General features: G+C 37.9%; 1 protein-coding gene across 1 annotated transcript in view; it reads left to right on the forward strand.

Moving 5' to 3' along the window:
• Diaph3 (diaphanous related formin 3) overlaps positions 1 to 13,237 on the forward strand; it is a 444,266-nt gene that overhangs the window by 254,314 nt on the left and 176,715 nt on the right. The window contains exon 21 of the mRNA XM_050159516.1: positions 3,084 to 3,213. Within this exon, the coding sequence (XP_050015473.1) occupies positions 3,084 to 3,213 (130 nt within the window). The remainder of the gene's footprint in view (positions 1 to 3,083; positions 3,214 to 13,237) is intronic.

Consider the following 13,237-nt stretch of genomic DNA (forward strand, 5'->3'; position numbering starts at 1 on the left):
ATGCAAACATAACTTTTAAACTGAATATATTTGGATCTCTTTATTTGTATTCTACTTGTTTTGTTTTAATCTTGTTGTTTTTCTAGATATACTTGCAACCCATTCTTATGTTTACTGAGTATGGAATGGAGCATGAGTTTAGAGTTCCCTTTTTATGTTTTGTTCCATATTTTAATGTTCCCTGTGTGCAAACTAAGGTCTAATAACTTGCACTGAGCTGCTAACTTAAGGGCATGCTTCCCATTAGGAGGTCACTCACATATGTTAGTGACGATTGTGTCATAATTGAGCCTTTAAAGAGTACTTCTGAAATTCTCTTCTAGATGGTATAAAGTCTCTGTGCATTACCGAAGGTATTAAGTAACAGGTAGATGTCTGTTGGAACATTCTAAGGTTTTGGTGGTGTGGTATGTGTATATGTGCATTTCTGTGTGTCTATCTGTGTTTGTATACATTAGCATACTGAAGTCAGAACTCAGGACTGTGAATATACTAAGCAAAGACTCTACTGTTTGAAGTGTATTTTCAGTAAGCCAGTATAGCCTCTGAGTCTTCCATATGTGTATCCATGTCAGACTGTCAGATGACTAACCTAGTACTACATTTTCTCATCTGTGCTGACACTGATCCTGTATCTTCCACTGCCCACTGTAGCTACTACTAGTGACTACTCCTGAATATTTTTGTTTTTTTTCTTTATTTTTAATGAAAATAATTTTTGTATAATATATTCTTATCATGATTTCCCTTCCACCCAAATCCTCTCAGATCCTCTCATCTCCATATCCACCCAACTCTCTGTGCTTTCTATATTTAGAAAACAAACTAATGAGCAAACAAAAGTCAGACAAACCATAATGGAAAAAAAGAGAGAGACCTGAGGGAACACACACACACACACACACACACACACACACCTTGTAAAGTGGTGAATTGTTGGAAAAGAAGCAGCATTGACCTCACACCTTAGACTACGATCTCCAGGTCTGTATTCCTTTCTTTTCTAACATGAGAGGAGTGGTTTTTTGGTCGATGTGTTCTTTACATATGCATCCTTTTTGAATGAGAGCTCAGTGCTAGCGTTCCATGTCAGAGCATCATTTTACTTGGTCTTAATGCCAGTCTCCTTGCCAAAAGTTCAGAGACCCAATCCCTGAACAAAGCCTGGGCTAGATCACTTCTAATTCCTGATTGAAATCTTTGCTCCTTTCAGCACGGATTGCCAAGCCTTGTCAATTCCGCCCTGTGCCTGTTACTATTTTCCATTTTCTCTGCTTTTCCCTCATTCTGTATATCTTGTACAATTTTGGAAGCAAGAAGCTCACAAATTTTTCCAAGACCAGTGTGTTCTTACAAGATCTGACAGTCTTCTCCACAAGGATAGTATCAACTGAAAGTTTGTTCTTAGGGAGGATTTCATTTATTTATTTCATTGTTTATATACATTTGTATGTGTGTAACATGAGAACCTAAATATGAATACTGCATAACTGTTGTCTTAAAATTTCCTAAGTGCAAACAGGAACAACAACTCAAAGGTTTCCACGAAAGCAAACCAGTAGATTCAGAGGCACTCTTTATGTCGTGGCCACCACTTCAGGACACTGCGATTTGCATATTACTTAAATTTTCTAATTCTTTTTGCCCAAAACTGAAGCATTTTCTTCTCTGTCTACTTCTGTCCTATCTCCATGAGCAGTGTCACCTGAATTACCAGCCCACCCTGTCTAGTCCCCAGCCAGCTCCATCCTCAGTGCAGGCTCTCCTGTTTGCCTGCCTGGATTACTGCCACTTCTCTTACTGTTAGCCTCTGTAGTTCTGTTGTTTCCTTCGCTCTATTCCTTTATCCTATCACTACAGGGAAGGGTCTAAGAGTTTATGTGATCATCTCTCTCTAGTTTTATAACTTTCATTTCTTAAGGACAGGTTATTTCCATTATGTGGCATATTTTTTTTTATTTTCTGTGATTTTCCAGATTTATATCTTTCCATTGACCCTACTTGCATCCTCCAACACATATACATTTTTAATTTGCTGTTACTTAACCCACTCCACGTTTTCCTTGTATTTATCAGCTTTGTGTTGCTGTATTTTCTAGTACAGTTTTTCCAAACGGGTTTTATCTCAGAATTTGGAGGTTCTAGGTCATTTTTCTGCCTGGGCTCAGTTCTTGAAAGTCTTCTATGTGCTAGATTGCATCTTGGCAGATAGCAATCCTAGGGCATGTGTGGGCACGTGTGCTTGCAGCCTAGTTATGCTCAGGGTTGTCATCATGTGAGAAGTAGCGAGGGGTCACAGGAGAAATGTCTGAGGTTTACTGATTCACCACCACCTCAGCACCCCCCCCCCCCGCATTCGCATCACAACCTGAAGATCAAGCTTCTAGAATTCAACCCATGGGGGACAGGCAAGTCCATTCCTTGGAAGTGCTTTAAAGATGCTGCCCCCTCTGCCTGTTCTTGGGGATTTTCTCATGCTCTTTCCTAAGCCTATTCAGCTACTGGTTTTCAATGGTTCCTCTCAGCTGTCAAAGCCTCCGAGATATTCATTGTGAACTGTTTTTACTATAGTATCTGTCACACCAAGGCAAGTACACTGTTTTTCTTTTTCAAAAAATGAAACGGCCTTTAAAGAAACACTACTTTGTCATTGTATCTACCTTAAACTCCTACAGTGTGTAGTAGGCAGTCTGAATGCATGCCAAACTATAAACATGAACCACCCACATTATTTCAGGTTCAACTGTTATCTAGGTATATAGGTTATTCTATTTTCCTAGACATTTCATTTTTCCCCCACAAACAGTTGCATACTAGATTGCTTTGAAGTTATTTCTCCTTTATTACAAATGTTAATAGTTTTAAAACAATATCAAATAAAAGGTATTCAGTTTAAGGGAGGGGAAACTGGTCAGTATGTAAAATGAAAAAAAATACTTTTAAATAAAAAATTTTTAAAAATATTCAAATACTTGCAGAACTGAAATAAGTTTTCCAACCAACTTCTGATCTAGAGCAGTGTGTTACATGACTTAATTAATTATTAAAATACTTTGTGTTTTTTCCCCTTCTCATTCATTTAGCTAAAGGACATAAAATCGGCAGATCAGAAAACAACACTCCTTCATTTCCTGGTGGATGTATGTGAAGAAAAGCACCCGGACATCCTGCACTTTGTTGACGATTTGGCACACTTAGACAAAGCTAGTAGAGGTTTGTGGTTTGATTTAGAACTATATATGTCTTTGTTCTGGTCTTCAGTTCTAAGAGAAAATAATGCTTTGTATCTGCACATATTATCTCTTTTGTTAAAGTGGTTTTCTTAAGGTGAGATTTTTTTTTGATATTTTGGAATATTTTTGCTAATGTCAAAATATGTGAACTTGAAATTCGGAGTCTTGATGAACGAACATTACATGTGTAAGTAGCACATTAGTGTCTAGAAGTGGCACAAAAGCCCTTGAAATACAGTTGGGTTCTTTTACTGTTGTAAAGATGATTGTGCAGATAAGAAGAATCTGTGCTAGTACCTTTAGACAATGAGTTGGAATATTTTACTGGTCACCATTCCCTTAAGTAGTTGCAAATTTATTTATTCACTAATAGTTATGCCCAGTATAATCCCCTTATCTCTGCATCCACAGTGCAGAGACTACAAGATTGTATCCATTTCCTCGCTTCATAATTCTTATTAAATGCTTCTTAGAGGCCATAGGAAGTTGAAATAAGGTCTGCCGACATAGCCCAGATTGTCTTCGAAAGAACTTTGCTTCCCAACTTGGTCTGCATCTTGAAGCAGTTTTGCTACTTTACCTTCTGGGATGCTAGGACTACAAATGTGAACTAGGACTGATTCACTTTGTACCTTAAAAACTTACCATTTTCTTTCTAGCAGTTTTTGAGTATAAATTAAGTTTTTGAATACCACCTATTTTGACTCATTTAATTATACTTTTAATTCTATGTAAATATTCTGACATTCTGTTCTTTTAAAATCTATTTAGTTTGCATTAAGACTTGCAGAGTTCTAAGCTAGTAATCTGCTTGTTCTGTTTGTTTTCCTTCTTGGTGTTCCAGGGGGCATTCAGGGGCCTTGGGGCATTTGGTTTCCATCTGTTACAGCAAAGGCATGTGTGTGCAAGGGTCAGCAGATACTGCTAATATGTTTCACTGGGAGCAGCAAACTTCATGTTTGGAATAATGCTTTTTAATAGTATAGATGATTGTTAAGCATAATTTCCTTTTCATTATATGATCCAAATAATGAAGGAAATATTAGAGGAGTAAAGGTAATGTTTTAGATGAAATAAGTCTGTGTATGCTTTGGAGAATTGAGTGTTCTTACGTATCATCATTTAAAGTTTCCACTTTTGAAACATCCTCAGTGAGCTATCACTTGATTTAAAAAGTACCTTTGTTTTTGAGCCATAACAAATCCTGGTCATTAGGTACTCCTAGATCAGCAGGGGGACTTTCAGTGCAACTAATGAGCTTACCCGACTGACAATTTTCAAAAATCTACTTCATTAGGATGCTTCTTTTCTAAGAAATAATGGCTTATGGCTTTTCTGTTGTGTTTCACTGAAAATATTTTGGTTCATTATTGTATTTTTGTATACCATGGTAGATTTTCTTTCTTTTGTGGAATTCTAAGGGTTGGATACATTTTTTTCTTGTCTACATAATTAAAATTAATTTAGCCTTTGAAGGTTTTGTTTACTACCTACTAGAAATCTGTAAAATTGGAATAATTATTAACGTGCAGAAAGTAACAGAACTTTTGTTTGTTTCTTGGGAAGAAAGGTTAAATTGGAACTCAGGTGAGGCTAGGAAGATGGTTTACTGGTTACATCCTCTTCCCCTGGGCAGCTAAAGCCCTGTAAATCCAACTTCAGTGGAGCTCTTGCTCTCATCCGGCCTACACAGGCACATACCCACACTGTCACACACATACACATGGTTAAAACTAGTAAGATTAAAAAAAAAATGTGGTTAGTCTATAACATTATGTTGGTCAGCCCTTTTTGAGGGCCTTCATAACTGTCTTATATAGTGGTCCATTTCTTCCTTGCCAACTCTCACTTATACAAATGACATCCTGGTTCATTCATTCATTCAGAAAGGCTGTGCTTAGTGATGACTGTATCAAAACTGTGTTATGTCATTGGTGCAGTGTACGTCCTCCATCTTCTTGCAGTGCAGCCTATGTAAAACAGGCTGATGTGGACCCCACCAGTCTTCTCCCTCACCTGTAAATTGTTTTCCTTCCTTTTCTTTGAGATCTCTCTATATATTGAGCTCCTGTGTTTCTCCCCTCACAGAAACTTCTCCTGAGGTTATCTCTGCCATCCCCAAGGACATAAAAGCCATCATTTGCAGTGACTTACAAATTTACTTTTTAGACTTTAAATCTCTGCTTACATTTGTGCCTGCCACAACTTTTACTGTTCTCTTCTGAATCTCAAACACATGTGACGATCATAGTGGGCCATGATAGGGCATGCCGCTTTTAATGTCTCCTCCCAAATCGTTTGCTTGAGAGCACTTTTGGTTCACTTTCTTTGGACGTGTCCCCCCTTATTTGTTGTTTTCTTTATGGCCTTCAGCAATTCAGTGCATACAGTTTGGCCTGTTGAACCCGTGAGAGGTAAGGCCTGGAGTGTTTGTCTAGACTTCTCTTCATTAGCCACCTTATAGTTAATGACATGCTCTCTTTGGTGGCTCTTTTTGGAAGCTCACAATAGTATGTGAACATTTGACTTTTCCCTTAAGGATAATTTCATAAATGTCCCAGGAATCCTTAAAACTACTCTACTCCAGACTGTCCCTGGGTTTTTGAGAATGGAATTTACTCATTGAAGCTCTATTCTCAGATGAAGTAGCCTTCTGTATATTATCAAGTGGGTTCATGGAAGTCACACTTCTAATTTTTTCTTTGCCTGTATTCTTACCACTTAAAAGGATTCCTTGATGTGTCATATTTGATTTCTTTTCATCTTATTTAATATACTTTCTGCTTCTAAGCCTCTATCAGTCTGCTTCTAACAAGTAATTCCTCCATCTGACCCAAACTGTTGTCTGCTAAATATATCTCCTACTCTCTGGTTCCTCATGCATTTCCAACATTTTATGATAAATGCCTTACTAAATACCAAATGTTTATCTTTTATTCACCTACTGTGAGCACTTACAACACTTAATTTCCAGGTGGCTGCCACCTGGAAACCGCATCGTGTCTGAAAATTTCACATCCATCTTCTGTAGCCAGCATACGGCATATGTCTAAAGACATACATGAACGTTGAGTTGTTACCTCCCCAAAATGACAAATTTTGTCAGAAGGCAGATACACTTTGTGATATTATGTATTAATAATTAGGTCAGTGTCATTTTCTATCACCCCAGAGCAGAGTTAACCACTCAGCTAACACTGTTCATTGAAAAGAGTAAGTTTTAGAGGTGATTTATGGATTGGAACTTTATATTTGGAGTGACATACATAACTCATTGATGTTTCATATTGTACAGTATTAGACTTTGATGACATACATTTATTTTATACATTTCTATCTATACAAAGGTGAATTTACTCAATAAGCAATTCTGTTCATTTATGTTGAACATATTAAGCATGGTTCAATTTTAGAACGTCATGAGAAGAGATACTGGTTTTATGGCATTGTCAGTGACACAGCGGGAAACTACTTGAGCTTTTAAAGCCTGAATCATGTTGACTCTGATCTAGTGGTTCTGAGCTTGACTGTTTTGGGGTATGTGATTTCTTTAATTAAAATGAAAATTGTGCTATGCTTACTGTACCTTGGTATAAGCCAACTTCTGCCCCATAAGAATAGGGAAAGTTAGTTTACTATCGCCCTGGCAGCACTCTGCACAAAAGATCACCCATATTGACATACTAGATGGCCCCCTGCGGGCTGAGGTCAATGGCTTTAGAGAAACAAGGCTATGACCACATGAATGTGTTCTAGAACTATGAGGCAATAGCAAAATGTTAGCTAACTGGTATATTGTTGTGATAGCTACTCTACTCAAGGAGTCTTATTGTTTCTTTGTTTGGAGATTTTTGCCCATAGGACACAGTTGTCTGAAAGCAGTTACAAATATTCAGAGCTCTCTAGTAAACATTTTATGATGGAGAAGTCCCGCTACATACTATCAGTTATCACGCTTGTAAAAAACTGCAAATAATCCTTGATTTTTTTACTAGACTTGATATTTAAATGAATAGATACACAGTGAAATATGAAAAGATTCCAAATAAATATATTTATGAACACTAACATACATTTAATGTGGAGGAGACTGATTGGGATCTCTTTGGTTTTCTTTTAGCTTGCTTTCATTTTTGATGAAGTATGTCAAGTTTGTTTTTGTATTTTTATTTTACTCACTGTATTTGGATATATATTTCTTTTCTATTTATTTCTGCTTGCTGATATAACACTTGTGATTTTAATTAAAGCAAGTAATTGATGACAGTTGGGAATACTCTGAATTATCTGTTGAAAGAAACCAAAAGGGAGATATAGATCACTTCTGAGCTGTTATCTCTGTTTCTACAGATAGATCAACAGATAAAAGCTGTGTCCATAAAGGTATCCTGGGACCCCTAGGATTTTATACACATCTAATGAGTGTATCTGAGTATATTAATAAAGCTAGATATTGTAAAGGTAAATTTACTTTCAAAATATAATTTGCTTTTAGTGTTTTAGCTATTATGCTAGCTAAACATAATGTGATCTAGTAAATTTTACAATAAATGTGTTTTAAAAATCTAAAAATAACACAACAGTATATAATTTGATCATTTATTTCCAAGTTAATCATTGGATTTTTGATCAGGGTACTCTACCAAAAAATGTGTTCATAAAATTAAAACATCATAAAGCCAGGCATTTACATTGTATTACAAGGCCTGTGTATTGATAATGGGCCATATATCTAATTCCTGCCCACAGATTTCACAGAGAATCTATATAGCTTTAACTATATAGAAACTTGGATATGAGTTCTTAGGGTAATCATTTCATAGGGCAAATATAAACTGCATGGATAGCAGCCAGATGGAACAAAAGCCGTACGGCCAATATCATGGGAAGGATTGAAGATGCTGCAGTGTGACATTGAATAACACTGGTCATGCAGGAACTATTTGGAGCTAAAGATTGCTTTTTGAGATACTGAGCTAGGAACATTTCCCGAATCCGCTGCTGCTTGGGTTGATAGATGATGATGAAGAAGAAAACTACATCACGAAGACCTCTACATCTTTTTGGAGGTTAACAGACTGAAAGTAGCATCAATACAGCATTAATCTTCCCAAGAAACTAACAGTTTACAGTGTGTGCAGATTTTTGGCCAGCAAGAGATCTGAAGTAGCTTCAAGAGGAGTTCTGTCAGTGTCACCTATAAGCCACAGCTAAGATCAAATGACAGAGCAGTATCTGTAATGGCAGCCAAGGTCTCAGAGCTTTCTTTTTTTTTTTAAATATAATTTTTTTATTGAAAAAAAAAAAGATTTCCGCCTCCTCCCCGCCTCCCATTTCCCTCCCTGTCTCCCTTTTCCCCCCTCCTCCCTCTCCTCTCCCCCTCCCCTCCACTCCTCTCCCCCTCCCTCTCCAGTCTGAGGGGCAGTCAGGGTTCCCTGCCCTGTGGAAAGTCCAAAGTCCTCCCCGCTCCATCTTGGTCTAGGAAGGTGGACATCCAAACTGGCTAGGCTCCCACAAAGCCAGAACATGAAGTAGGATCAAAACCCAGTGGCATTGTCCTTGGCTTCTCAGCAGCCCTCATTGTCAGAGCTTTCTTCAAGCTGCTGGCGGTGAGGCACTATTTACTGCTCCTATGTTTGCAGCATGGGATGTGAAATTACCAACAAGGAAGATGAAAGATGTCAAAATAGGGCAATCAAAAGAATAACTTACTATGGCAAATCTGTATTTTACAAAGAAACTTCTACTGTGGATAGAACAAACATTTATGGCAGTCACCTGTGTCTCTTGGGTGGCAAAGTAATGTGTAACATCAGGGGCTGAATAGAAGACGCCTAGAATTGATAAGTTGCCACTGGCAAAATTCGTACCTGTTCCTCAGAAGCCCATCTGTGTTTGGAGAATTTGCAAATCTTGAGTTGATGTTTTTATTAATTTCCCTGAGTTACCATAACTGTTCACCATAGCTAAATGCTTATAAATAACAAATTTATTCTCCCCCATATTTACAAGATATAAATCCCAAGTAAGGGTAGTTGCTACAGTCCATTTTCCTGGAAAGGGACAAGGGGAAACCAGCTCATGCTTTCTCCTGTCTTTTTGCGGCTGCTGGCAGTCCTCAGTGATCCCTGGTTTGTAGACATGTCACTGCATGCTCTGCTTTTATCCTTGTTGCTGCCTTTTCTTGTTTCTGAGTAGCTAATCCTCAGCTTGGAATCTTCAGTCACTAGGTAACTTTGTACGGAATTACTTCATTTTTCCATGAAGCTCACCTTCTGAGATACCGGGACAATGTGCATTTCTGTGGACACTATTCAACCAGCTCCAGTTGTCTTTATAACCACTCTCCTGACTTCATGGAGGCACGTCAGCATCTCTGAGGATGATGAAGCAGTTAAGAGAAATCACCCTAGTAGTTATATCTGGAACTCACTTGTCAAGAAACTGTAAACTGACCTGGTTTTATTTTTAAGGGTCACTGCTGCTGATAAACTTGTAAAATTCCCTGTTTTCTGTTATAATATCCAAATACAAAAAGAGTTAAAATTCATATATTCCTCAGAATTTAAGGACTTTGATATTTACAGGCACAATAGCTAACCATTTTAGACGGTAAAACAAACAAAAAGTCACCATTAGTTTAGATATTGGAGGCATTGTAATGTGGGCGAAGCTGCTCTTTCAATCATTACCACTGAAGTTAGGTGACTGGGTTTCAAATGCCAGCTTGCTAGAGGTAAGCCTTTGACTCAGGTAGGGTTGCTTCGACAAAATAACCTGAAATATCCAGCCAGGGGGAGGTCGATAGTTTTATTTTTGCTAGCTGCATTTTAGAAGTGGCTACTTGCAGGATTTTCCGATTTCTGAAGTTCCAGTCCTATAGTCTCCTGGCTTCTTTTTTTGGGCTGAAGGCAAGGTTATTGGAGTGTTTTGCTAAGGAAGTTGATTATGTCATGGCATTCAGGTAGCAGAGATAGAGAAAGAGGCTTAGTACAAGATGCACCATTCAAAGATAGGCCATCTATAGTAACCTGCCTCCTCCAAATGGGCCCTATTTCTTTCTTTCTTTTTTTTTTTTTTTTTTTTTTAAATAAATGGGACCTACTGAAACTGAGAAGCTTCTGCAAAGCAAAGGACACTGTCACTAAGACAAAAAGGCAACCCACTGACTGGGAGAAGATCTTCACCACCCCCGCAACAGACAAAGGTCTGATCTCCAAAATATATAAAGAACTCAAGAAACTAGACGTTAAAATGCTAATTAACCCAATTAAAAAATGGGGCACTGACCTGAACAGAGAATTCTCAACAGAAGAAATTCAAATGGCTAAAAGACACTTAAGGTTATGCTCAACCTCCTTAGCGATCAGGGAAATGCAAATCAAAACAACTTTGAGATATCATCTTACACCTGTCAGAATGGCTAAAATCAAAAACACCAATGATATCCTTTGCTGGAGAGGTTGTGGAGAAAGGGGTACCCTCATCCATTGCTGGTGGGAATGCAAACTTGTGCAACCACTTTGGAAAGCAGTGTGGCGGTTTCTCAGGAAATTCGGGATCAACCTACCCCTGGACCCAGCAATGCCACTCTTTGGAATATACCCAAGAGATGCCCGATCATATGACAGGGGCATTTGTTCAACTATGTTCATAGCAGCATTATTTGTAATAGCCAGAACTTGGAAACAACCTAGATGTCCTTCAATGGAAGAATGGATGAAGAAAGTGTGGAATATATACACATTAGAATACTACTCAGCGGTAAAAAACAATGACTTCTCGAATTTTGCATGCAAATGGATGGAAATAGAACACACTATCCTGAGTGAGGTAACCCAGACCCAAAAAGATGAACATGGGATGTACTCACTCATAATTGGTTTCTAGAGATAAATAAAGGTCAGTGAGTCTATAATTTGGGCCCTATTTCTTAATAATCAACTGATCTATGAATTCACCAGTGTGTTAATCTGTTGACGAGATTAATACTCTTATGATCCACATACCTCTCAATAACACCCCCAGCCAGGGCCCAGAGATTCCACACATGAGCCTTTGAGGTCATTTTGTTTTCTCTTCAAGACTAAACTAATTAGCGCCTTGCTTTTGAGTCCCAAAATGCTTACTTATACAATGTAGACAACAGTGTATAAATGCTTATAAATCTGCTACAGAACCTAGTAAACTATTTAAATGTTCTGTGTTCATCACAATTGATGCTTTTATCATTCAACAAAATTGTCTGATACACACCTAGCTTTGCAAACATTAATAGGCAAGTAAAAGTCTGTGTGGATAGCTTAGAGTTTTAATTTGTATGGTCATCTCTGTTTTAAGAATTTTCCACTGGGCTGCTTGAATATGTATAACCAAAGATTTTTTTTAGACCTGTATATTTGTTTTTTTTGTTTGTTTGTTTGTTTGTTTTTTGGTTTTTTCGAGACAGGGTTTCTCTGTGGTTTTGGAGCCTGTCCTGGAACTAGCTCTTGTAGACCAGGCTGGTCTAGAACTCACAGAGATCCGCCTGCCTCTGCCTCCCAAGTGCTGGGATTAAAGGCGTGCGCCACCACTGCCCAGCTAGACCTGTATATTTGTGTCTGTGTGAGTATGAGGGTGTGTATTTGTGTGTGGGTGTGTTTGTATGTGTCTGTGTGTATGTTTGTGCATGAACTTTCATACAGTTGAAAAGTCTCCATGCAGCAGTTACACTAGTCCTAAGTGTACAGGTAAATGCATAAGCAGTTGGATAGCCAAGCATTCCCATATGGAACTTGGAAAATAGGTCACAGATTTACTCCTGCTTTAACCTGAAAAAATTTTCTTCAAATTTACATTTTGAAGTTTGACCCCAAATTAATTTTTGAAAAAGCAGTTATACCACTAAATACTTTTTAAAGAAAACACTGAGTCCCAGCAACTCTTCAACCATGTAGAATTAATTTTTCTAAAGTGTTAGTTATTTTTATTAAACTGCTACTATAGATTACATGCAAAACTAATTTGTCAACCTAGAGTTATTAAGGTGTGCCATAAAATGTGAGTTACTATATGATATCAGCACATCCAATAGAAACATGAGAAATGATATTGACTCACATTCATATGTGATATTACCGAATGCATGACTAACCTGACACACGTAAAAAAGTAATATATGCAACCCTCCTCTCTTTACTCAGAAGGCTTTATCTTTATTGTACATTTAAATTGATCAGTCACTAGTGAGACATATTTCTTCTATAAGTGTGTCTATAAATATCGGTGTAATCTCAGCAAATAGCATTCACAGTTCTTTCTATACACTTAATGAATAAATGAATTAGTACCTAGCAATCCTTGTTGATGTTTTGAGCCTGTAAAGAATGAACTCTCACTTCCCAGTAGACACTGTACTAGATACTTGCCTTGGTAAGGACAAGGCTTTCCGGTGAGCCTCTGACAAGGAAAACTAGAATGAGTGTGCCACCATTGATCAAAGCTTTTGTCACAGTCCCATATGGGGTCCTGGAGAGCTGTGAGCACAAAGGTCCTTGTACTGAAATTTCCATTTTAGGTGTGAGTGCAGAACATAAAGCACAGAAAGGAGATGACATGTGTGCATCCCTTGGCTAGCTCAGGAGTATAACAGAATGTCATTAAGACTTGTTTTATTCTACTTTTCTTCCTTTTTTTTTTTTAATAAGAAGAGCAGTATTTGGTTTTATCATGTGTCTCCGGGCCGTCTAGTCTCAGGTTCTTGGTCACACAAGCAGTGTCGGGTATGGGTTCCACGTTGTGGATCTTAAGTCACATCAGTCATTGGTTACCTTGTGCCACCTTCGTGCTATCATATCTTACAGACAGGATACTATTGTAGATGAAAGGGTCTGTGGCTGGGTTGGCGCTTCTGTTTCTCCTTTCGTAGTGTGCTCACTTCTCATACAGAGGTAAGAATACTGTATAGGCACCGACTTAACATTTCCATGCTCAGTGAATTGTATGTTTTCAGCAGTGGGGTATTA

Source organism: Alexandromys fortis, unplaced genomic scaffold (genome assembly GCF_014885135.2).
Source record: "Alexandromys fortis isolate MF-2015 unplaced genomic scaffold, M_Fortis_MF-2015_v1.1 scaffold_113, whole genome shotgun sequence".
Taxonomy (NCBI): Eukaryota; Metazoa; Chordata; class Mammalia; order Rodentia; family Cricetidae; genus Alexandromys; species Alexandromys fortis.